Source organism: Callorhinus ursinus, unplaced genomic scaffold, assembly GCF_003265705.2.
Source record: "Callorhinus ursinus isolate GAN/ISIS: 27379988/994484 unplaced genomic scaffold, GSC_fseal_2.0 scaffold35, whole genome shotgun sequence".
Classification (NCBI taxonomy): domain Eukaryota; kingdom Metazoa; phylum Chordata; class Mammalia; order Carnivora; family Otariidae; genus Callorhinus; species Callorhinus ursinus.
This window is the reverse complement of record NW_027397097.1, coordinates 6109651-6135889: the sequence shown is the minus strand read 5'-3', so window position 1 is coordinate 6135889 and position 26239 is coordinate 6109651. Positions and strand designations below refer to the sequence as shown.

The window sequence follows — 26239 nt, the reverse complement described above, 5'->3', positions numbered from 1 at the left end:
TGGGGGTTATTATAATTTTGAGCCACAGATTACAAACTTTGTAACAAAGGAAAAGAAGTGAGGCAAAATGTACTTCCTTCCAGTCTTTTTTCTATTGTTTATAAAATTGGTATCACATTACATAAAGTTTTGTCTAACATTTTCCCATTTCAATAGTCTTCAAAATATTATTTTATTTATTTATTTTTTAAAGGTACTCAACCAGAGATCATGTTTCCTTTATCTTATTGTATGTTTTAAAGTAAGCACAATGCGGGGCTCAAATTCACGACCCTGAGATCAAGAGTCACTTGTTCTACTGACTGAGCCAGCCAGGCATCCCTCAAAATATTATTATTATTTTTTTTTAAGATTTTATTTATTTATTTGAGAGAGAGAATGAGAGATAGAGAGCATGAGAGGGAAGAGGGTCAGAGGGAGAAGCAGACTCCCTGCTGAGCGGGGAGCCCGATGTGGGACTCGATCCCGGAACTCCAGGATCATGACCTGAGCCGAAGGCAGTCGCTTAACCAACTGAGCCACCCAGGCGCCCTCAAAATATTATTTTAAATGGCAACAGTACATTTCAACACATAGATATATCATAGTATATGTTAACAATCTCCCTTTTGTTAAACATTTAGATCATTTAAAAATCTTTATCATGTGTAACACTCTCACATGTGTAACATACTTGTAAAACATCTTTTCCCTGTCTCTGATTACTTTCTTAGGAAGTATTCCTAGGAGTGCAATTACTGGAGTCAAAGAACATGTATATATATTTTTTTATTAAAAAAATAATTGAAACAACTTCAAGGTACAGAAAAGTTTGAAGGACAATACAAAGAACTTTTTTTTTTTTTATCTCTGAACCGTTTGAGTAAATTGCTGACATGAAGTTCCATTATTCCCAAGTACTCTAGTGCATGTTTCCTACAAAGATATTCATTTGGATTATATGCCTTGACCAAATGGAATTTATCACAGGAATGCAAGGTTGATTCAACATATGCGAACCAATGTACTACATCATACTAATATAATAAAGGAGAAAAACCACATGGTCATTTCAGGAGATTCAGGAAAAAAAAATCTGAAAATTCCAACATCTTTTCATGATAAAAACACTCAGCAAACTAGGAATAGAAGAGAACTTCCTCAGACTTAAAAAGGGCATCCACACAAAACTCCAGCCAATACTATAATTAATGGTGAAAAACTAAAAGCTCTTTTCCTAAGATCAGGAACAAAACAAGGATATCTGCTCTGTCCACTCCTATGCAGCAGTGTACTGTAAGTTCTATTCAGGGCAACTAGGCAAGAAAAACAAGTACAAGGCATCCAGTTGATAAGGAAGACATAAAACGATCCCTATTTGCATATGACATGATTGTGTACACAGCCCTAACAAATCCACATATGCACACACCAAACTACTACAGGTAAAAAGAACAAGCTCAGCAATGTTGCAGGATACAATAACAATATGCAAAAATCATTGTTATTTCTATAAATTAGGCATGAGAAATAAAAAAATGAAATTAAGAAAATTCAATTTACAATACCATCAAAACTATAATACTTATGAATACATTTAACAAAAGAAGTCAAGATTTGCACACAAACTATAAAACATAATTGAAAGAAATAAGAGACTTAAATAAATGGGAAGACATCCTATGTTCATGGATTGGAAGACAATATTAAAGATAGCAATACTCTTCATAAAGTTATAAATTAGCATAAAATCATCTAACTTAAGTTTTAAAATCTTTTATTACCAAAATAATGTTTATTGTAGATCCTATGCAAAATAAAAGTGAATACAAAGAAAAAAAATAAAGATAGCAATACTCTCCAAAGCGATCTGTGGATTCAATGGAATCCCTTTCAAAATCCCAGATAATTTTTGCAGAATATGATAAGTTGATCCTAAAATTCAAAGGATGTTATTTAAAAAATGAAAACACAACCCACAGAATGGAAGAAAATTGTAAGCTATGTATTCAGTAAGGGTCTAGTACCCAAAATATATAAGGTACTCTTATAACTCAATGATAAAAAGGCAAATAACACAATTTAAGAATGGGAGAAGGATCTGAACAGACATTTCTCCTATGAAGATATACAAATGGGCAATACGCACGTGAAAAATGTTCAACATCCCTGGTCACTAGGGAAATGCAAATCAAAACCACAATGAGATATCACTTCACATCCAGCAAGATGGCTATAATCAAAAGGAAGGACAATCACCAGTACTGGCAAGGATATAGAGAAAATTGCAGGTGAGAATGTAAAATGGTACCGCCACTTTGAAAACCAGTCTGGTAGATCCTCAAAAGGTTAAAGGCAAAAAAATAAAATTTAAAAAAAATTTTTTAAAAAAGTTAAATGCAGAATCACCATGTGACCTAGCAATTCTACTTCTAAGAAATATATATCCACATAAAAACTTGCACACCGGGGCGCCTGGGTGGCTCAGTTGGTTAAGCGACTGCCTTCGGCTCGGGTCATGATCTTGGAGTCCCGGGATCGAGTCCCACATCGGGCTCCCTGCTCAGCAGGGAGTCTGCTTCTCCCTCTGACCCTCTTCCCTCTCGTGCTATCTCTCATTCTCTCTCTCTCTAATAAATAAAAAATTAAAAAAAAAAACTTGCACACCAATGTTCATAGAAGCATTGTGCATAAAAGGCAAAGAGTGCAAACCACCCAAAGTCCATTAATTGATAAATGAACAAATAAAATGTGGTATATCTATGTAATGGAATATTACTCAGCCTAAGTCAAAGAAGCCAGATATAAAAGGTCACACACTGCAGGATCCATTGCTATGAAATGCCCAGAAGAGGCAAATCCACAGAGACAGAGAGTAGATTAGTGGTTGTCAGAGGCTAGGTGGACGGAGTAATGAGGAGAGACAGTTAATGGGCATGAAGTTTCTCTTTGGGGTGATGAAAATGTTCTGTAATTAGATAATGGTGATGGCTTCACAATTTTGTAAATGTACTTAAAACAACTAACTTACATACTTTAAAATGGTTAATTTTATGGCATGTGAATTAAATCTTTAAAAAAAGAAGATGTTCACCTACATATCCACAATACTACCAACAAAATCAGGATATTAACATTGATTTACCATATAATCCTCAGACCTCATTTAAGTTTTCTAAGTGTCCCAGTAATATCATAAATGTAAGCATACACACACACAACCATCAAGTCTAGAATCATACACTGTATTTAGTTGTCATGTCTTTTTGCTCTCCTTCAATCTTAAACAGTTCTCTAGTCTTTTATTATTTATTATAAATGTGTTGAATATCAGAATCAATCCTAAGAATTAATTCTTATACATTTAAATAGCTGTAATTAATAATTCACAGATCCTCTGGAATAGCACTGTCCAATTAGCAGCCACTAGGCTTATATGGCTACTGAGCACTTGAAATAAACCTAATCTAAATTGAGATATACACCTTATTTCAAGACATGAAACATTTCATTAATAAATTTTTATACTGATTACATGTTGAAATAATATTTGAATATACTGGGTTAAATAAAATATATTATTATAATTAATTTTACCTATTTCTTTTTAACATGGCCTTTCTTAATGTGGCTACCAAAAATTTTTAAATTACATACATACTCACATGATATTTCTACTGGACAGTGCTGTTCCATGAGTTTCTGGGTTAGCAATGGGGAATAAAGAGGTCAATAGACTGAGGACTAGATATATTGGCCTAGAGCAAGGACAGTAAATAAAAATCCTTGCAGAGCTCTTAAAACTTTGCTAGCTAGAGGAATCATCCATTCAAATGGATGCCATAAAAGAGACATGAGGAAATACAGGCATCGAAGAATATATTATCTTAGTGAACTGTCTTTTTAAAATGCCTCCAGGGGTCTCTGCTCTAACATTGTGTGTGTCCGCACACGGGAGGACAGAAGTTACAGTGCTCTCACTTGTTATCTCTATGGACAGCTAACTTATTTGCTCGCCTCTTTGTTCTACCTAGTCAATTTGAATCCTCTGGCCTGAAGTAAAATCTCCAGAGATTTGTAATCTCTTTTTTTCCCTTTGGTCTCTTATATCAATAGCACCCTCTAGTAATGTACTCTTTCCTCAAATCTGAAGTGTCTCTGGGTGAAGAGAAGTAAACATTTAGTTAATTTTGTTATTACTGACCTGCATTTCATATTTCAGAGTCATGTGGAAGCACCAGGATCCCATTCCTACCACTGAAATTAAAACAAACAAATAAAAAAAGACGATTAGCATGAAATTCTTTGGGGCTGGCCAGAGTGATGTGAGAAGATAATAAGACAATGCAAAGCACTGAATTTTAAGAACAAAGTTTATGAAATCTATGGCAGGATACGGCAGACTGCATAAGTTCTATAATTGATGAAATTTTGGTATAGAAAAAAAACCCCAAGTACAGTATAAATTCTCATAAATTCCTTCCACTAAGTGGACTTACTGGATTAATCAATAGTCTCCATTCTTTCTGTAAAATATACTACCTGATACTCAGGATAAGCCTTTTTTTTTCTTTTTTTTTAAAAGGAGACAGAAGTGGGCGCCTGGGTGGCTCAGTTGGTTAAGCAACTGCCTTCGGCTCAGGTCATGATCCCGGAGTCCCGGGATCGGGTCCCGCATCAGGCTCCCTGCTCGGCAGGGAGTCTGCTTCTCCCTCTGACCCTCTCCCCTCTCATGCTCTCTCTCTATCTCATTCTCTCTCTCAAATAAATAAAATCTTTAAAAAAATAAATAAATAAATAAAAGGAGACAGAAGTTTATTGACTACACCGCAAGGGAGTGGTGGACAGGGCAGCAAAGGAGAGACTGCCTCTCAGGATAAGCTTTACAGCTTAAACACTACAGGATAATGCTTACAGCTAGTTAGCTACTCTAGTACTTCCTTGCACATTTATCCAAATAGCTGAATTGTATACTTACTAAGAGCCAGTTATATTTGTTCCCAAACCTGTTAATGCCATTGTATTAAGTTATCAGAAACATGATTGCAAAAAGTGAGCTGTTGTTTCTACAAAAACTATTTAAAATGCTTAAAACAGACTCAATAAAAGAGAGTTGCTAATAAAAATTGCTCTTGAATTAAGTGTGGGTAAGATACCTGTTAGATTGAGAAAAATAGTAAAAATCTAAAGATTCCATATTTAGGTCTCAAAGTTCTTCCCAGATGCCTCTATTTTGAATAAACTATTTTCATTTTAGGGTTTTTAAAAATTTTTGTTTTTTAATGCGAGAAAAGCTAAGTAGAACTATAATTAGGATCCCAAGGCCATGTTATATATCAAATAATTGTCAAAGATTACATAACTATGTTTTAATTAAAAAAATTTTAAGGTAGGTATATATATAATTTTATAATTGTTTTGAATTTTTAAAAATTAGCTGACCAAATATCAGTCCCTATTACACCTGACAAAAAGCCTTCTACATTAAGTTCAATTCAACAAGCATTTACTGAGTACCTCCTATTTGTCAAATTCAGTTACAGTTACAAAGATAAGATCCAATCATTGGCCTTAATAAAGCATATAGTCTAATGGAAGACACAGGCCGACAAAATGCCAGTAGATGGAGATATGATAAAGAGATATACAGAGTACCATGGGAGAACAGTAGAGGGCACTTAGGAAGGAAGAGAAGAGAAACCAGGGGACTTAGCCTTAAGGATGTATAAGAGTTGGCCCAACAAACATGGTAAATGGAGGTGTCACCAAATAATCTGTACAAAGCCACTTGAGAAAAATTTCAAAAATTTGTTACTCTTACTTTTTAAAAAAGATTTTATTTATTTGAGCACACATGTGCAACACGAGCGGGGGGAGGGGCAGAAGAGGAAGAAAAGGGAGAGAATCTCAAGCTGACTCCAAGGTGAGCATGGAGTCCGGGACAGGGCTTGATCCCACGACCCTAAGATCATGAACTAAGCCAGAACCAAGAGTTGGATGCTTAACCGACTGAGCCACTCAAGTATCCCTTGTTACTCTAGCTTTATTTTTTTAAGATTTATTTACTTATTTGAGAGAGAGAGCACAAGCAGAAGGGTCAGAGGAAGAGGGAGAGAACCTCAAGACTCCAAGCTGAGCACAGAGCCCAACACAGGGCCCAATCTCACGACCCTGAGATCACGACCTGAGCAGAAACCAAAAGTTGATGGCTTAACTGACTGCACCACCCAGGTGCCCCATTACTCTTGCTTTAAAAAAAAAAAAAAAAAAAAAATCACTAAATATCACATTATTTTTTACTGTTCAACATGAGATGAGAGAAGTAAACAGTTACTGCACTCATTTTACTAAAGAAATAAGGAAGCAGGAAAAAAAAAAAAAAGAAAGAAATAAGGAAGCAGGGGTGGGTGGCTCAGTCGGTAAAGCATCTGCCTTCAGCTCAGGTCATGATCCCAGGGTCCTGGGACCAAGCCCCACATTGGGCTCCCTGCTTAAGCAGGGAGTCTGCTTCTCCCTCTCCCTCTGCCCCTGCTCGTGCTCTCTCTTTCTCTCGCTCATTCTCTCTCAAGTAAATAAACAAAACCTTAAAAAAAAAAAGAAATGAGGAAGCAGAATGGTTGATGTCTTTTTTCCAAAGGAGAAATTAGAAAGTGCAAAGGTGGGTAAATTAATGGAAGGGAGGGGGAGCCCACAAACTCTGTCAGTTAAAGTCATATAATATACTAGGAAGTAAAAAAATTAAAATGCAGTGGGATGATTATTCATTCTGAAAAGTAGACTGGCCACTTAATCGTGCTTTACTCAAGAACTGTTTTTGTCCAAACCTTTTTTTTTTTTTTTAAAGATTTTATTTATTTATTTGACAGAGAGATAGAGAGCACAAGTCGGCAGAGAGGCAGGCAGAGGGAGAGGGAGAAGCAGGCTCTCCGCTGAGCAAGGAGCCCGATGGAGGGCTTGATCCCAGGATCCTGGGATCATGACCTGAGCTGAAGACAGCCGTTTAACTGACTGCACCACCCAGGCGCCCCCGTCCAAACCTTTTCAAATATGCTCTTGTACTTTTTATTATATACCACTAAAAGTCTGATTTTCAGAGATCGCTACAATTTACTTCAACAATCTACTTAGAATGCAAAGAAATGTATGGAAGAGCATCACCTTTCTCTACACAATGTTTTCTATTTTGCCGCTTTAAAGCAAACCATCAGTTTTTGCTAAAGTTTTATCAGCTTTATTGAGATATAATTCACCTACTATAAAATTAATTTAAGGTGCACAATTCAACTGTTCTTAATGTTCGGGCTGTGCAACCATCATCATTATCTAATTTTAGAACAGTTTCATCATCCCAAAGAACAATCTCATATCTATTAGTAGTCACTCCCTATTTCTACTCAAACCTCCCCACTCCTTAGCCCTAGACAACCACTAAAGTATTTTCTGTCTTTGTAGATTTGCCTGTTCTGGACTTTTATTATAAATGGAATCATACAATATGTAGTCTTTTCTGTCTGGTTTCTTTCACTTAGCATTATTTTCAAGGTTCATTCATATTATAGCATATATCAGTACTTCATTTCTTGCATGAAGAATATTCTATGAACTTACTACATTTTATTTATCCATTCACCAGTTGATGGACCTTGTTACAAACTGCATGCTGTGTCCCCACCCCACCAATTTATATGTTGAAGCTTTAACCCCAAATGTGATGGTATTGTGCGTGGAGCCTTTAGAAGGTAATTAGGTTTAGATGAAGTTATGAAGGTAGGGCCCCCATGATGAGATGAGTGTCCTGAGAAGACGAGGAAAAGATAGGACCTCACTCTCAATCTGCCTGCATGCATCAGGAGAGGCCATGTGAGGACATGCAGAAGGCAGCCATCTGCAAGCCAAGAAGATCTCAGCAGGAACCGAATCAGCCAGCACCTTAATCCTGGACTTTCCAGCCTCCAGAACTGTGAGAGATAAATGTCTGTTGTTCAAGCCACCCAGACTATGGTATTCTGTTATGGCAGCTCAAGCTAAGACAGATATTTAGGTTTTTTCCACATTTTGGCTATTTTGAATAACACTACTGTGAACATTCACGTCCAAGTTTTTGTGCAGACTTGTTTTCATTTCTCTTGGGTATACATACCTAAGAGTGGAATTTGTGGGTCATATGATAACTCTGTGTTTGGCATTTTGAAGAACTGCCAAAGTGTTTTTCAAAAGCAGCTGCATCATTTTACCATGAGCAATATATGAATTTCTCCACATCCTCCCAATACTTGTTATTGGCTGTCTTTCGGATTATAGCCATCCTAATGTATTGAAGTGGTATTCACTGTGGTTCTGATTGGCATTTCCCTAATGACGGCTGCATGCCCCCCTCTTTTTTTCTTGTAGAATGTTCTATATTATAGATTTGTCTATTTTTTAATGGACTTTTTAAAAGCAGTTTTAGGTTCACAACAAAATTGAGGTACAAAGATTTTCCATATAAACTCTGCCTCCTCACATGCACAGCCTCCCTCACTATCAAGATCCCCTACCACAACGGTACATTTGTTACAACTGATGCACCTACATTGGTATATCATTATCACCCAAAGTCCACAGCTTATATTTTATGGTTCACTCTTGGGTATGGACAAATTTATAAAGACTTGTATTCACCGTTATATTATAGAGAATGGTTTCATTACCCTAAATTCTCTTTGCTTTGCCATTTCATCTCTCTATCGAACCCTGGCAACCACTGATCTTTTTACTGTCTTCATAGTTTTGCCTTTTGCACAATATTATATACTTGGAATCATACAGTATATAGCTTTTTTCAGTTGGCAATAGGTATTCTTTCACTTAATAATAGGCATTTAAGGTTCCTTCTTATCTGTACATTGTTTGATACCTCACTTCTTTTTAGCACTGAATAAATATTTCATTGTCTAAAGGTCTAACAGTTTACCTATCCACTCACCTACTAAAGGACATCTAAGTTGCTTCCAAGCCCAGCCTTGTAAATAAACCTGCTATAAATACCTGTGTGCAGGTATTTGTGTGAAGATAAACTTTCAACCCTTCTGGGTAAATACCAAGAAGTGTGACTGCTGAATCATATGGTGAGAGTATATTTAATTTTGTAAGAAACCATCCAACTGTCTTCCAAAGTGGCTATACCATTTTGCATTCCCACCATTAATGAATGAGAGTTCCTGCTGCTGCACAACCCCATTTCCTTTTTAACAAATATTTACTGGGCCCTCAACAGCATTCCAAGCATTTCCTCTGGGATAAATGAGTGAACAAGAGAAATAAGGTTCCTGTCCTCAGAACTTTAAGCCATTAAACATATGAAAGGGGCCATTTCAGAACAGAGGAACTCAACCTCATCTGGGGAGTCAGAAGAGGGCTACTGGGGGAAGTAATACATAAGATAGGGCTTGAAGAATAAACAGAAGATAAACAAGTAAAAGGATTTTTTTTTAAACAAATGAGACCATTCTATATAGAAGGATCCTGCATTAAAAAAACTGAAAGAACTTGGCTTACACCATAAACAATGTTGTAATAGGGATCCAGTCAGTGAGTAGATTGGCATGATTTGTAGGCAGCAGACTAAGAAGAGCATTTAAAGTCATGTTAAAATCTGATTCAGATTTGGACTTTATACTAAAGACTAAGTTGTTGAAAAACTATACACATATACCCAAATGTATGTATACACACATATACACATGCATACATACAGGGACTAATTAGTTTTGCATTTTTAAAAATATTGCTCTAATTACAAGGCAGGAAAATGTCTAAAGGAGTGGTCTCTCAACTTTGATAGCAACAAAAAAAAATTTTAGCAACCCCATATCTGATATTTATTTATAAGCTGTATATACACTACTGTGTTAAGATACTACATATTTTTTAAAACACATAAAATAGAAATTTAGATGAGGTAAAGAAAGAGGTAACATATATACAAATAGAAGTTACAAAGTTTTCTTGGTGCACTTCAACAGATCATTTTCCTTACCACTTGGGCTATGAGCATTCTACTTGGCAGCCACTAGTTTAAATGATAGACTAAATTTGCAAGGCATACATGGAACTTCATAATCTGGCTCCACTCATTTCTTTTATTGCAGCTTGTAGTTCAATCACACCTGACTGCTTACCTGACTGGTCTCTTATCTCACACTATCAACTTCTAGTCTCCTCTACCTTTGCTGGTCTCCAGATTACCCTGTCCTTTCAGCCTGGAATACTTATACCCTGCCTCCAATTCTATAATCTGTGTCTCTGGTTATTGAAATGTTATACAACTTTGGGGCACCTGGCTGGCTCAGCTGGAAGAGTGTAAGACTCTTGATCTTGCGGTAGTGGGTTCGAGCCCCACGACAGGAGCAAAGATTACAAAACAAACAAACAAAAAAACCCTTAAAAAAAAAAAAACCCAGGAAATCTTACACAATTTCTAGATCCAATTAACTTTTGCTCATTCCTGTTAGCTTCTTCTTTTCAAACAATTTCAAACTTCAGAAATGTTTAAAGAATAGTAAACTGCTCTGTATGTTCCACTCAACAGAATCAACATTTCTTTTTTTAAGATTTTATTTATTTATCTGACAGAGAGAGAGAGAGCACAAGCAGGAGGAGTGGCAGGCAGAGGGAGAGGGAGAAGCAGGCTCTCTGCTGACCAGGGAGCCCAACATGGGGCTGGATCCCAGGACCCTGGGATCATGACCTGAGCCGAAGGCAGATGCTTAACCCACTGAGCCACCCAGGTGCCCCAGAATCACCATTTCTAACATTTTGATATCTATATCCACATACATGTGTGTGTATATATAAATGTACGTATATACATGTATGTGTACATGTATAATTATTTTTATGAACCATTAGTAAATTGGATACATCATGTCCCTTTACCCTTAACACTTCTGTGTATACCCCATATCCATTTTAAATGTCACCTCCTAAGTCAAATCTTCCTCTGCTTCCTCCTCCATTAAGACAAGCATACAAGGCATGTAAGAAATAGTGTTTGGCCAGGCCACTAGTTATCAGATTTGGAGAATTCTATTTTACCTAGAGGCCCTTGTTCTAGAAACTCCTGATTTAGTGGATACTCTGGTACCCGTATTTTAAAGGCCTGCCAATGATTTTGCTGAACATCAAAAGCCAAAGATCACTGTTAGAATAAGATTCATAAAGGCATGATCTAGGTCTCTACAGTTCGCTAAAGAATCTCCAAATCCTAGCACAGGGCTGAAAATATAAAGAACACTTATTAAGTACTTGCTAATTGGTTGATTTTTTTTTCTTCCTCCTCAATGATCCAGCACTTCACATTAGAATATGTGTATTGGTAGTAGAGGGTGGTAAGGAATGTCGCGGAATTGAAAAAATAATAGGGGAAATGAGTTCCAAAGAGGAAAAAACGTTATTTGGGTAGAATGTGGACAATAAGAACAGAAAGGCTTACCTCACAAGGTGACATCTGAGATAGAACTTAAGAGAGATTTGCAGGCAGATAAGGCGAGGGAGAACATGCAAGTGGAGAACATATATACAGTTTGAGTAAAGGTATGGAGATGTGGACAATATTTAGGAATAAGCATTTCATTCAATAGGACTGAGTATCAGAGAGGAAGAGAAAATAAGGCAGAAAGGTGAGCTGGTAGCATATATAGTGTTTTTTAGTTTGCACCTGTAATACCAGTGCTAGGTATGTTACTTTATATACTCTACCTCCAAACGTTTCAAAAGATCTACAAGGTATTCCCACATTATTATTCCCATTTTGTACAGAAAGAAAGTGATGTCTGGAAATACCAAATAGCTAGTAAGTGGCAAAGCTCAGATTAGAAACAAAGTCTGTCTGCCCTAAAGCCTTTCCTTCTGTCACACCTAGTCCTAGAAGCAATTAAGAGAAATATCAGAATTTTGGTAAGGTTGTAGGGCAGCACAGAACTTTTACTTAGGAAGAGAATGCATGGTGTCCCATGCCACCTGTGAAGTTAGTAAGGAGAAGTCTAGGTGAAAAAAAAAATACAGTTTCTCAATTAGAATGATGACAACAAAAATGGAAAGAAAGAGGCTATTCTAGACATCACAAAGATAGAACCTGAAGACTTGGCTAATGAAGGGATATGGGAGTTCTGAGAAGGGGCAGAAGGGGACTAGTCAAGGATGAAATTGTGGTTTTGTGCTCAGGACCTAAGGAAACTTGTGGCACAGGAAACAAGGGCAGGAGGTGGTCTGCAAAGGGAAAGAGAAAAATAAACTAGGATGCCCAAAAGCATACCTCTAATGTGAGCCAGATGGGAAACTCAGCCACATGCCCACCTTTCACAAGAAATCAAAGGAGAGTTCAGGAAGCATTTTGGTCATCTCCCCTCTAATCAATGGTTAACCCAGGTGTTCTCCAGGCACATTAAAATATTGGAAAGAAAATGAGGGGTGCCTGGCTGGCTCAGTCGGTAGAATGTGGTACTCTTGATCTCGGGGTCGTGAGTTCGAGCCCCATGTTGGGTGTAGAGATTACTTAAAAATAAAACCTTCAAATATACATAACGGGAAAATGAGACCAAGAGGATTAACAATGATAACTGAGTCTCTTAAAATAATTTATCATACTGACTATACCCAGATCCAGGGGAAAACTATGATGTGCTTATGTGCTTTAATGGGGAAAAAGGGAGTAAAAAACCCTTCTAGCTGTAAATCTCAACAAGTCACAAAAGCAAAAGAACAATTTTTAAAACCCCACCAAAATTAGTAATATCTATGTAGTTTATTTTACTAAAGACTTTATGAATATGAATCTTTGTTTAAATATATTTTTTAAAAGATTTTATTTACTTATTTTATTTACTTATTTTATTTACTTATGTGAGCACAAATAGGCAGAGTGGCAGGGAGAGGGAGAGGGAGAAGCAGACTCCCCGCTGAGCAGGGAGCCCAATGTGGGGCTCAATCCCAGGACTCCGGGATCATGACCTGAGACGAAGGCAGCTGCTTAGCTGACTGAGCCATCCAGGCGCCCCCTATGAATATGAATCTTAAAGTGAAAAATAAGTTTGTAATTTAAGGCTGTACATTAAATTGTCTTGACAAGATACAGGTATCTAGAAATTATTCTTCAGAAACTACTGTTTCTGGTGTATAAACTTTAATGAGTCAAGGCTGATCCAAAACTTAAAAAGGAATTATTTTGTGGTAAGAATATGAATTAGACAGGATTAGAGGCACCAAACAAAATCCTTTCAAAAGCCAGATGTGGAAACATAAGGCACATATGTAAGACTCAAACTTATTTTCATTAGATAAGAAATGAGGGCAAGGTATGATTTCAGGTTTTATTATTCAACTCAGGAAAAGACAGGAAAAAACATTCTGCGGATGTTCAATATTATCTTTTTCTCAACAGAATATATTTTCTATGGTTTTAAGAAGGCTATCAAAAGAAAAATCTCCAAATCAGTTTTGGAACTTGTTTTTTCCTTTTTAAATTTTGAATCACAAAGGTGGTAAAAAACAAATTTAGTAAGCATATTCTCCCAACCACAATGCTAAAACCTGATCAAAAATATCAATTAATGTTCCCTTAAGATTAAAGTACATGGCTAGGGGCACCTGGCTTAGTCGTTAAGCGTCTGCCTTCGGCTCAGGTCATGATCCCAGGGTCCTGGGATCGAGGCCCACATCGGGCTCCCTGCTCAGTGGGAAGTCTGCTTCTCCCTCTCACACTCCCCCTGCTATGTTCCCTCTCTCGCTGTGTCTCTCTCTGTCAAATAAATAAATAAAATCTTTAAAAAAAAAATAAAGTACATGGCTAGCTCACTTAGATTTTAGGTCAGTAAGTTAGAGATATGGGTATATCAGGAAGAGTGTAAGACTAGAACTCGTGATGACTAGGGGATGAAGCCCCAGTTCTGCTCAATGGGCAATCTTAAATCCACATGTCTGACCCTCAGTTCTCACCTACAAAATGTAAAGTAATATTTTCCTCATTTTCAACACTGAGACTATATATGAATATTATGTACTCTTTAAGAAAAGTATCAGATTTTTACAGATTAAATTCCAAAATCCATATTTAATCTAAATAAATCTATATAAATCTATAAGTCTAGGGGCACCTGAGTGGCTCAGTTGGTTAAGTTACCAACTCTTGACTTTGGCTCAGGTCATAATCTCAGGGTTGTGAGATCAAGGCCTGCGTCAGGCTACATGCTGTGCATAGAGACTGCTTAAAATTGTGCTTGCTTCGGCAGCACATATACTAAAATTGGAACGAGACTGCTTAAAATTCTCTCCTTCTCCCTCTTCCCCTCCCCCTACCCGTCTCCCCCTCTCTCTTTGAATGAATGAATGAATGAATAATTGTCTGTATTTAGTCTAAATCTTTAGCCTAAGATAATTCTCTGGCTCTGCGTGAACACTGAAGATTCTCATTTTTATCTATCAGTATTCCATATTGCCATCACCTCAGGACCAACACTCTCCTTCCCTCCCTGAAGCAGCATGTCTCCTTCTAACAAGCCCACAGTTGGGCTCTTGTGCTCTAGGATATCATCTGTTCTCCTAAATCTTCAATTTATTATCACCTTTCTCTCCTGCATCATTAACGTCTACTTCTCTAATGGATTGTTCACATATTCGCTAATATCTCCAAAAGCCACCCTTCTGTCCCATTACCTACACCTCTTCACTTTCCTGAGTTTTCAAAAGAACTACCTATACTTCCTCACCTCTCTTTCCCATCTATTCCTCAAACCCATTCACACCAAAACAACAACCCTTTTCTGTCTTCATCTTACTCAATCTCTTAGTGGCATTTAATAACTGAAACACCTTCCTACCTAGTTTTCTGTAATGCCCTATTCTCCTGGTTTTCTTAGCTCATGATTGCTTCTTCCTAGGTTCCTTTGTTGGCTCCTTCTATCCTTAAGGTCTAAATCAGGGGCTGTAAATTCAAATGCCCAGAGAGGCATCTGAGTAAAATAGCTAAGTGAAGAACAATAAGGTAACAGTAGAGATTGCGGTCAACTATACAGACCATTCTAAGGAGAACAGCTTGGGCTGATTGCTCCCATGAAGAAATACAAGCTCAGTGATGTTGCATCTTCTAATTATTCAGAGAAGGCAAAGACATGGATTTCTTTTTTTTCTTTTTAAGATTTTATTTATTTGCGAGAGAGAGCATGAGTGGGGGGAGGGGCAGAGGGAGAGGAAGATGCAGACCCTCCACCCCCTGGCCCCCGCCGAGCAGGGAGTCCCACTTGGGGCTCAATCCCAGGACCCTGGGATCATGACCTGAGGCAAAGGCAGATGCTCAACTGAATGGGCCACCCAGGTGCCCCAAAGATCTGGATTTCTATGGGAACTCTCAATTTTCAAATATGGGCAACAAATTTTAAAATGGTTAAATTTTAAATAGGGGCCTATTAAGATGTATGCATGCCAGGTTCTACCTCTGGGTGATGAACTTATGGTATTTATATTAATCTTTGGCCATCTTCCCTTCCTAGATTCATTCCCTGGGTGATCTCATCAGTTTCCACAGCTTTAAATACCAATGTTAGGACAATGATGCCTAAAGCCCCCTCTGAACTCCAATCTCACATATTTTAACACCTTCATTTAATGTCTAACAGGCATTTCAAACTCAACATAATAAAAACAGAATGCCAGATCTTCTCTCTAGACACTTGCTCAAAATAGAAACCTAGAAAGTAATTTGAAAATCTTTAACTCCCACATTTAACACATTAATAAGCCCGAAAGGCACTATCTCCAATATATGTCCTGAATCATCTACTACTCTCCAGTCTCCACTGTCCTACTCTAAACCACTATCACCTCTCACTTGCGCCACTGCAACAGTCTGTTAACTAGGCTCCCAGCTGGCACTCTTACCATCCATAATCCATTCTCCACAAAGCAGTCACGGTGATCTTTTAAAAACATAAATAGGATCATGTTACATTCTTAGAATAAAATCCAGACTCTTTACTCTGGCCCTGCATGATCTGGCTCCTGCCTAAATCTGTCCAACCACTTTCCCCCTTAACTACTAAAGAACATTAGGGGAGAGTCAGAAAGTAAACAGATAATTACAATATGGTATATTAAATGGTATAAATATGGTATATTCAATAGTTACTCTGAATGTAAATGGGCTAAATGCCCTAATCAAGAGACACAGGGTATCAGAAACTGGATAAAAAAGCAAGACTATGCTGTCAGCAAAAGACTCATTTTATTTTATTTTAAAGATTTTATTTATTTATTTGAGAGGGAAAGAATGAGACAGAGAGAGCATGAGAGGGGGGAGGGTCAGAGGGAGAAGCAGACTCCCCACCGAGCGGGGAGTCCAATGCGGGACTCGATCCTAGGACTCCAGGATCATGACCTGAGCCGAAGGCAGTCACTTAACCAAATGAGCCACCCAGGCGTCCTGCAAAAGACTCATTTTAGACCCAAAGACACCCCCCATTTTAAAGTGAGGGGGTGGAAAACCATTTACCATGCTAATGGACATCAAAAGAAAGCTGGGGTGGCAATCCTTATATCAGACAAATTAGATTTTAAACCAAAGACTGTTTTTAAGAGATGAGGAAGGATATTATATCATAATTAAAGGGTCTATCCAACAAGAAGATCTAACAATTGTAAAATTTATGCCCCTAACAAGGCAGCAGCCAATTAATAACAAAATTAAAGAAACACACAAAAAATAATACAATAATAGTAGCAGACTTTGGCACCCCACTCATGGAAATGGACAGAAGATCAATAAGGAAACAAGGGCTTTGAATGACACACTGGACCAGATGGGACTTCACAGATATATTCAGAGCATTCCATCCTAAAGCAACAGAATACATATTCTTCTCAAGTGCACATGGAACATTCTCCAGAATAGATCACAAACTGGGTCACAAATCAGGTTTCAACCAGTAGCAAAAGACTGGGATCATTCCCTGAATATTTTCAGACAACAGTGCCTTGAAACTGGAACTCAATCACAAGAGGAAATTTGGAAAGAACTCAAATACGTGGAGGCTAAAGAGCACCCTACTAAAGAATGAATGGGTCAACCAGGAAATTAAAGAAGAATTAAAAAATTCATGGAAACAAAAAAAGAAAACACAACTGTTCAAAACCTTTGGGATGCAGCAAAGGCAGTCCTAAGAGGGAAGTATATAGCAATACAAGCCTTTCTCAAGAAACAAGAAAGGTCTCAAGTACAGAACGGAACTTTACACCTAAAGGAGTTGGAGAAAGAACAGCAAATAAAGCCTAAACCCAGCAAGAAAAGAGAAATAATAAAGATTAGAGCAGAAATCAATGAAATAGAAAACAAAAGAACAGTAGAATAGGTCAACGAAACTAGGAGCTGGTTCTCTGAAAGAATTAATAAGGGGCACCTGGGTGGCTCAGATGGTTAAGCATCTGCCTTCAGCTCAGGTCATGATCTCCAGGTCCTGGGATCGAGCCCCATGTCAGGCTCCCAGCTTGGCGGGGAGTCTGCTTCTCCCCTTCCCTCTGCCTCTTCCCCTGCTTGTGCTCTCTCTCTCAAGTGAATAAATAAAATCTTAAAAAAATTTTTTTGAAAGCATTAATAAGATTGATAACCCCCTGGCCAGAGGTATCAAAAAGAAAAGAGAAAGGACCCAAATAAATAAAATCATGACCGAAAAAGATATCACAACCAACACCAAAGAAATACAAATAATTATAAGAACATATTATGAGTAACTATATGCCAACAAATTGAGCTATCTGGAAGAAATGGATGCATTCATCCCTAGAGATGTATAAACTACCAAAACTGAACCAGGAAGAAATAGAAAACCTGAACAGACCCATAACCAGCAAGGAAATTGAAGTAGTAATCAAAAATCTCCCAACAAACAACAGTCCAGGGCCAGATGGCTTCCCATGGTAATTCTGCCAAATATTTAAAGAAAAACTAATACCTATTCTTCTGAAGCTGTTTCAAAAAATAGAAATGGAAGGAAAACTTCTAAACTCTTTCTATGAAGCCAGCATCACCTTGATCCCAAAACCAAACAAAGACCCTACCAAAAAGGAGAATTACAGACCAATATCCCTGATGAACATGGATGCAAAAATTCTCACCAAAATACTAGCCAATAGGATCCAACAGGAACAATCCTTGTCCCCCACGACCAAGTGGGATTATCCCTGGGCTGCAAGGTTGGTTCAACATCCTCAATTCAATCAATGTGATACAATACATTAATAAAAGAAAGAACAAGAACCATATGATCCTCTCAAGAGATGCAGAAAAAGTATTTGACAAAGTACAGCATCCTTATTAAAACTCTTCACAGTGTGGGGATAGAGGGTACATACCTCAATATCATAAAAGCCATCTATGAAAAGCCCACAGTGATTATCATTCTCAATGGGGAAAAACTGAGAACTTCTCCCCAAAGGTCAGGAACACGGCAGGGATGTCCACTATCACCACTGCTGTTCAACATAGTACTAGAAGTCCTAGCTTCAGCAATCAGACAACAAAAAGAAATAAAAAGCATCTGAATCGGCAAAGAAGTCAAATTCCCACTCTTTGCAGATGACATGATACTTTATGTGGAAACCAAAGAGTCCACCCCAAAATTGCTAGAACTCATTCAGGAATTCAGCAAAGTGGCAGGATATAAAGTCAATATACAGAAATCAGTTGCATTTCTGTACACTAACGAGACAGAAGAAAGAGAAATTAGGAAGTTGATCCCATTTACAATTGCACCAAAACTATAAGATACCTAGGAATAAATCTAACCAAGGAGGCAAAGGATCTGTACTCAGAAAACTACAGAATACTCATGAAAGAAATTGAAGAAGACACAAAGAAATGGAAAAATGTTCCATGCTCATGAATTGGAAGAAAAAATATTGTGAAAATGTCTATGCTACCTAGAGCAATCTACACATTCAATGCAATCCCTATCAAAATGCCATCAAATTTTTTCACAGAGCTGCAACAAATAATCTTAAAATTTGTATGGAAGTAGGGAAAGACCCCGAATAGCCAGAGGAATGTTGAAAAAGAAAAGCAAAGCTGGTGGCATCACCATTTTGGACTTCAAGTTCTGTTACAAAGCTGTAATCATCAAGACAGTATGGTAGTGGCACCAAAACAGACACATAGATCAATGGAACAGAATCGAGAGCCCAGAAATGGACCCTCAACTCTATGGTCAACTCATCTTCGACGAAGCAGGAAAGAATATCCAATGGAAAAAAGACAGTGTCTTCAACAAATGGTGTTGAGAAAACTGTACAGCCACAGGCAGAAGAATAAAACTGGACCATTTCCTTACACCACACACAAAAATAGACTCAAAATGGATGAAAGACCCAAATGTGAGACAGCAATCCATCAAAACCCTAAAGAACACAAGCAGCAACCTCTTTGACCTCGGCCGCAGCAACTTTTTGCTAGACATGTCTCCAAAGGCAAGGGAAACAAAGGCAAATATGAACTACTGGGACTTCATCAAGATAAAAAGCTTTTGCAGACCAAAGGAAACAGTCAATAAAACCAAAAGACAACCAACAGAATGGGAGAACATATTTGCAAATGACATATCAGATAAAGGGCTAGTATCCAAGGTCTATAAAGAACTTATCACACTCAACATCCAAAAAACAAAGAATCCAGTCAAGAAATGGGCAGAAGACATGAACAGACATTTCCCCAAAGAAGATATACAAATGGCTGACAGACACATGCAAACATCACTTGGTATCAGGGAAATACAAATCAAAACCACAATGAGATACCACCTCACACCAGTCAGAATGGCTAAAATTAACAAGTCAGGAAACGACAGATGTTGGTGAGGATGTGGAGAAATGGGAGCCCTCTTACACTGTTGGTGGGAATGCAAGCTGGTGCAGCCACTGTGAAAAACAGTATGGAGGTTCCTCAAAAAGTTGAAAATAGGGCTACCCTATGACACAGCAATTGCACTACTGGATATTTACCCCAAAGACACAAATGTAGTGATCTGAAGGGACCCCAATATTCATAGCAGCAATGTCCACAATAGCCAAACTATGGAAAGGGCCCAGATGTCCACTGACAGATGAATGGATAAAGAAGATGTGGTATACATATACATCGGAATCCTACTCAGCCATTAAAAAAAAAAAATGAAATCTTGCCATTTGCAACAACGTGGATGGAACTAGAGGGCATTATGCTAAGTGAAATAAGTCAATCAGAGTAAGACAACTATCATATGATCTCACTTATATGTGGGATTTAAGGAACAAAACAGAGGATCATAGAGGAAGAGAGGAAAAAAGAAAACAAGAAGAAACCAGAGAGGGAGACAAACCATAAGAGACTCTTAATCATAGGAAACAAACTGAGGGTTGCTGGAGGGGAGGGAGGTGGGGGAATAGGGGAACTGGGTGATAGACATTAAGGAGGGCATGTGATATAATGAGCACTGGGTATTATTAAGACTGATGAATCACTGACCTCTACTACCTCAGAAACCATAATACATTATGTTAATTAATTGAATTTAAAAAATTAAAAGTAGACAAATAATTACAATATGGCATATATTAAATGCTGTGGTAAAGATATGCATTGTACTCAGTGGGAGAACAGAATAGGGTCATCCAATTCTATAAGGGACTGAGGAAGGTTTAAAGGCAAGCTTTCCAGAGGAAAACACAGTACACCAAGTCCTAAAGGACAGACATGCTGAATTTACCAGACAAAAGAGGTTAAAGACAGAGATGTAAAAATATAGATGGTACTAAAAACAGCAAGTAGTTTGATGTGAAGTGTACAATACTTGTGGGAGAGTATTTGTGGAAGATGAGGCTAGTAAGGCAGAGTCCAAATTAGGACCAAAGTGCCAAGGCACACAGATTTTCAAATAGGTTATCCTTTTTTTAAGATTGATTGATTGATTTACTTACTTACTTATTTACTTACTTACTTACTTACTTACTTATTTATTTAAGAGAGAGACAGAGAGAATCCCAAGCACCCAGCTCGGAGCCCAGCACAGGGTAGATCTCAGGACCCCAAGATCATGACCTGAGCTGCAATCGAGTCAGCTGTTCAACTGACTGCACCACCCAGGTGCCCCTCAAATAGGTTATCTCTTTTAAAGAGAAAATGGTTGAACCGAAAGTGGCATGCTCGGCCGAAGAATAATGGTGAAATTTAGCACAGTAAACCAGTTCTCACCATTGACACACTACAATTTGTCTCAACAGGTGTATATTTTCTGAATAGCATCCAAACTGGAGCAAATAAGAAATTCAATAGAGAGGTTGAGTTATTTAAGCCAAAGGAACAAATGTGAAATGTGTGAAAACAAAACAACATTCATTGATCCTTAAATTAATTATACAAATTAGAAATCCTGGAGATACTTTTATCTAAGCATTTTCCTTTTCTTCTATCTGCAAACCGATTCAATCACATTGGAGAATAAACACTTAATGTAAGGGTGACTCTTAGCCAACATTTCATCACGACGTTTCCCTTTAAAAGTCCGAGGCATCAAAGTTAAAATCAAATTCACATTTTAAAAAAATAATAAAAAAAGAAAATTCACATTTGTAGGAATTATCTAGAACATTCCAAAAAACCAGTAACAGGGACAAGTTTCCCTACATGGCCATGGCTAAAGTGAAAACTGAGGCAATCAAAACAGTAACGGAATTAGAATAGGAAGGTCACTGTACATCTTCTAATTAGATGTTCATATTCACAGCACTTCAGTACAGTTTTAAGAGTCTCTCAAGCATATAATAGAATTTCACTGAGTTGGAACCTTTTGATTCAAATATTTTGGCATGCTACCAAAGTTTTTCAAGGTTACAAGAGAATACAGATACCCATTTACTTTGATCCATTTGACTGACCACACCTGGAAAGAGTGTACAAGGGCTTTGGAATCAGATCTAAACTAGAATCCCAAGTCCACCACTTTGGCAAGATGGTTAACTCTCTTTGAGACTCAGGTGCCTAAGCTATAAAATAAGGATAACAATGTTTATCATGAAAGGTTGCTATGAGGATTACCTAGCATGTACCTGGCATACAACAGGCATCAACAAATTTTATTTTATAACCCCTAACTCAAGCTATTAAAAAATTCATGTACATAGAGAATAGAGTCATTAGATTTTAGAAGGTTAGCTTATTTGCCATGACAGAAAATTAACGGCCCAAGAAATACTATGAGTTCTTTTTAAATTCTATCATTATTTACCAAAATGTATAAGAAGGGACCTAGAATAAATGAAAAGGAGAAGGGCATATTACTATAAAATAGCAAAGGCATTAATGGTATAAAGTGTGATTATTTTAAAATTATGACCTCAGGTTAGAGATTTTGGTGTTAATTTGGTGGTGTCAAAATACTGCCAGCTACAATTACAGGGCATGCATGATCCTACTTTACTTGTGAAGTTAGCATTCACATGAGAAACAAAATGCACTACCATATTAGAGAGGCAGTAGAGCATAGTGATTAAGAGAATGAGCTTTGGGCGCCTGGGTGGCTCAGTTGGTTAAGCGACTGCCTTCGGCTCGGGTCATGATCCTGGAGTCCCGGGATCGAGTCCCACATCGGGCTCCCTGCTCAGCAGGGAGTCTGCTTCTCCCTCTGACCCTCTTCCCTCTCGTGCTCTCTATCTCTCATTCTCTCTCTCTCAAATAAATAAATAAAATCTTTAAAAAAAAAAAAAAAAAAAGAGAATGAGCTTTGATTGCACTACTGGGTATTTACCCCAAAGATACAAATGTAGGGACCCGAAGGGGTATGTGCACCCCAATGTTTATAGCAGCAATGTCCACAATAGCCAAACTGTGGAAAGAGCCAAAATGTCCATCGACAGATGAATGGATAAAGAAGATGTGGTATATATACACCATGGAATATTATGCAGCCATCAAAAGGAATGAGATCTTGCCATTTGCAATGACGTGGATGGAACTGGAGGGTGTTATGCTGAGTGAAATAAGTCAATCAGAGAAAGACATGTATCATATGACCTCACTGATATGAGGAATTCTTAATCTCAGGAACAAACTGAGGGTTGCTGGAGTGGTCGGGGGTGGGAGGGATGGGGTGGCTGGGTGAGAGACATTGGGGAGGGTATGTGCTACGGTGAGCGCTGTGAATTGTGTAAGACTGTTGAATCACAGATCTGTACTTCTGAAACAAATAACACAACATATTTTAAGAAAAAAGAAAAAGAAGAAGATAGCAGGAGAGGAAGAATGAAGGGGAGTAAGTCAGAGGGGGAGACGAACCAGGAGAGATGATGGACTCTGAAAAACAAACTGAGGTTTCTAGAGGGGAGGAGGGTAGGGGGATGGGTTAGCCTGGTGATGGGTATTAAAGAGGGCACATTCTGCATGGAGACTGGGTGCTATGAACAAACAATGAATCATGGAACACTACACCAAAACTAATGATGTAATATATGGTGATTAACATAACAATAAAAAATTTTAAAAAAAGAGAATGAGCTTTGGAGAGTTGTCCTAAGAAGTATGGACTTTATCCTTAAACTGATGGGAAGCCATTTAGGATATTTAATAAGAGTTTTTCTAATTGTTTCCTACCTATCCTAAGGGGAATTGCAAATTCTCTTTTCTAACCTACTACTTACCTTATTATAGTAACACACATACATACAGAGGCCTGTATATCTTATTTAGCCTTCTCAGTGTTATTTTGGATTACTTTCTCCCATCCCACTCCCAATGAAGATGCTGCAACATTAGTAGCAGATGGGCTGCTACATTAGTTTAGTAACTCATGGACTACAGTAGTAACTACATTATGGTGGTAGACAGAATAATGGCTTCCAAAGATGTCTACATCCCAGCCCTAGAACCTGTGAATATGTCACCGTACCTTAAATGGCAAAAAATGACTTTGCAAATGTGATTAAATTAAGGACCTTGAGTTGAGGAGATTATCCTAGATTATTATAGTATGTCCAACCTAATCACCTGAATCCTCAAAAGCAGGAGCCTTTGGGAGATGTGACTATGGAAGAATGCTCAGAGATATAAAGTTACTAGCTTTGAAGATACAGGAAAGGGGCCATGAGCCTAGGAATGCTAGGGAATGCTAGAAAGGGGCCATAAGCCATAAAAACTGGAAAAGAGGGCGCCTGGGTGGCTCAGTTGGTTAAGCGACTGCCTTCAGCTCAGGTCATGATCCTGGAGTCCCCGGATCGAGTCCCGCATCGGGCTCCCTGCTCAGCGAGGAGCCTGCTTCTCCCTCTAACCCTCCCTCCTCTCATGTACTCTCTCTCTCTCTCTCATTCTCGTTCTCTCAAATAAATAAATAAATAAATCTTAAAAAAAAAACTTCCCTTTAAAAAAAAAAAAAAACTGGAAAAGACAAGGAAACTGCCTCTCTCCTAGAGATTCAGAAAGAAACACAGATCTGCCAATCTTATAATTTTAGCCCAGTGAGACTTGTGTTAGAATTCTAATCTACAGTACAAGATAATTTATTGTTTTAAGCCACTTAATTTGTGGTGCTTTGTTATAGTAGCAATAGAAAACCAACACAATTACCAACAGATGGCTAGTATATTAGTTAATAAATTGGTGTTTGAGGTGCCTTTAAAAACTCTTGCCAAAGAACTTTGGCTCCTCTGAAGCCTCTATTAGAAACGTAAAAAAGCAAGTTAGAAACTGGGAAAACATATTCACAATACATAATCTGACAAAGAATTAATCCAGAAACTATGATACAAAAATCAGTAAGAAAAAGACAACCCAATTTTAAAATGGGCAAAAGACTTGTAGAGGCACATTACAAAAGATGATATCCAACAGGTCAACAAGCTTTTGACAAGTGCTCAACATCATTACTCAACAGAGAAACACAAATTAAAACCTCAGTGAGACACCACTACACACCAAACCAGAATGACTAAAATTACAAAGACTGACAAGTATGGGCAACAATATGGAATAACAGGAACTTGCAGATATTGTTGGTAGGAATATAAAATGGTCCAACCATTTAAAAAATTGTTTGGCAGTGTCTAATAATTTAAACACAGACTTCCCTATGACCTAGCAATTCTACACTTAGACATATATCCAAAAGAGATGAGTACATACATCCATCAAAAGACATATACAAGAGGGGCACCTGGGTGGTGCAGTCGGTTAAGTGTCTGACTCTTGGTTTCACCTCAGGTTGTGATCTCAGGATCCAGGGATTGAGCCCCGTGTTGGGCTCCGCGTTCAGCATGGAGTCTGCTTAAGATTCTCTTCTCTCTCTGCCCTTCCCTCCCTCATGCTCTCTCTCTAAATAAATAAAATCTTTAAAAGAAAAAAAAGAGACATATACAAGAGTATCCACAGAATCTTTTTTCATAAAAGTCCCAAACCAAAAACAACCCAAATGCTCATTAACAGGAAAATGAGCAAATGAATTATATTATATTCACACAATGGAATATTACATATCAATAAAAAAGAATGAACTATTGATATAAACAATATATAGATGAATCTCAAAAACATTATATCAAGTTAAAGAAGGCAGATGCCAAAATATATACTCCGTGACTCCATTTACATAAAGTTCAAGAACATGCAAATTAGTATATGGAAACAGAAGTCAGAATAGTAGTTATCTTTGGGGGGCGCCTGGGTGGCTCAGTTGGGTGAGCGTCGGCCTTCAGCTCTGGTCACGATCCCAGGGTCCTCGGATTGAGCCTCGCATTGGGCTCTCTGCTCAGCAGGGAGCCTGCTTCTCCCTCTCCCTGTGTGTGCTGCTCTGCCTACTTGTGCTCTCTGTCAAACAAATAAATAAAATCTTAAAAAAAAAATAGTAGTTATCTTTGGGGGAGATATTGCCTAAAAAAGAGCATAAGGGAACTTTCTGGGGTAATTAAAATTTTCTGTATCTTGGTCTGGGTGGTGTTTACATGGGTAAAATCTCCAGCTGTATGTATACTTAAGATTTGCACATTCTACTATATATGAAATAATACCTCAATTTTTAAAAAGAAAGAATTGGGAGGCAGAAACCTCTTGTCTGCCGTGCTCCAAATATACTTTGCCCATCAAATACTCCTATGTGAGTGATTTGCTTTAGTACTATTCATACTGTTTCGGAACTGGAACATCTATCCAAGTCATCAGGCAGGTTAAGGAACAAATGTTCCATAGGTAGAGGAAAAGTAAGAATATAAAATGATAATAATG

The 26239-nt window shown here is 37.8% G+C and overlaps 1 protein-coding gene across 5 annotated transcripts in view; it reads right to left on the bottom strand.

Annotated features, from left to right (window-relative positions):
- Positions 1-26239, bottom strand: part of ACER3 (alkaline ceramidase 3) — a 162879-nt gene that overhangs the window by 65219 nt on the left and 71421 nt on the right. For all 5 annotated transcript variants that reach the window (XM_025894282.2, XM_073879758.1, XM_073879757.1 and 2 more), the window contains one exon: positions 4184-4236. In XM_025894282.2, the coding sequence (XP_025750067.1) occupies positions 4184-4236 (53 nt within the window). The remainder of the gene's footprint in view (positions 1-4183; positions 4237-26239) is intronic.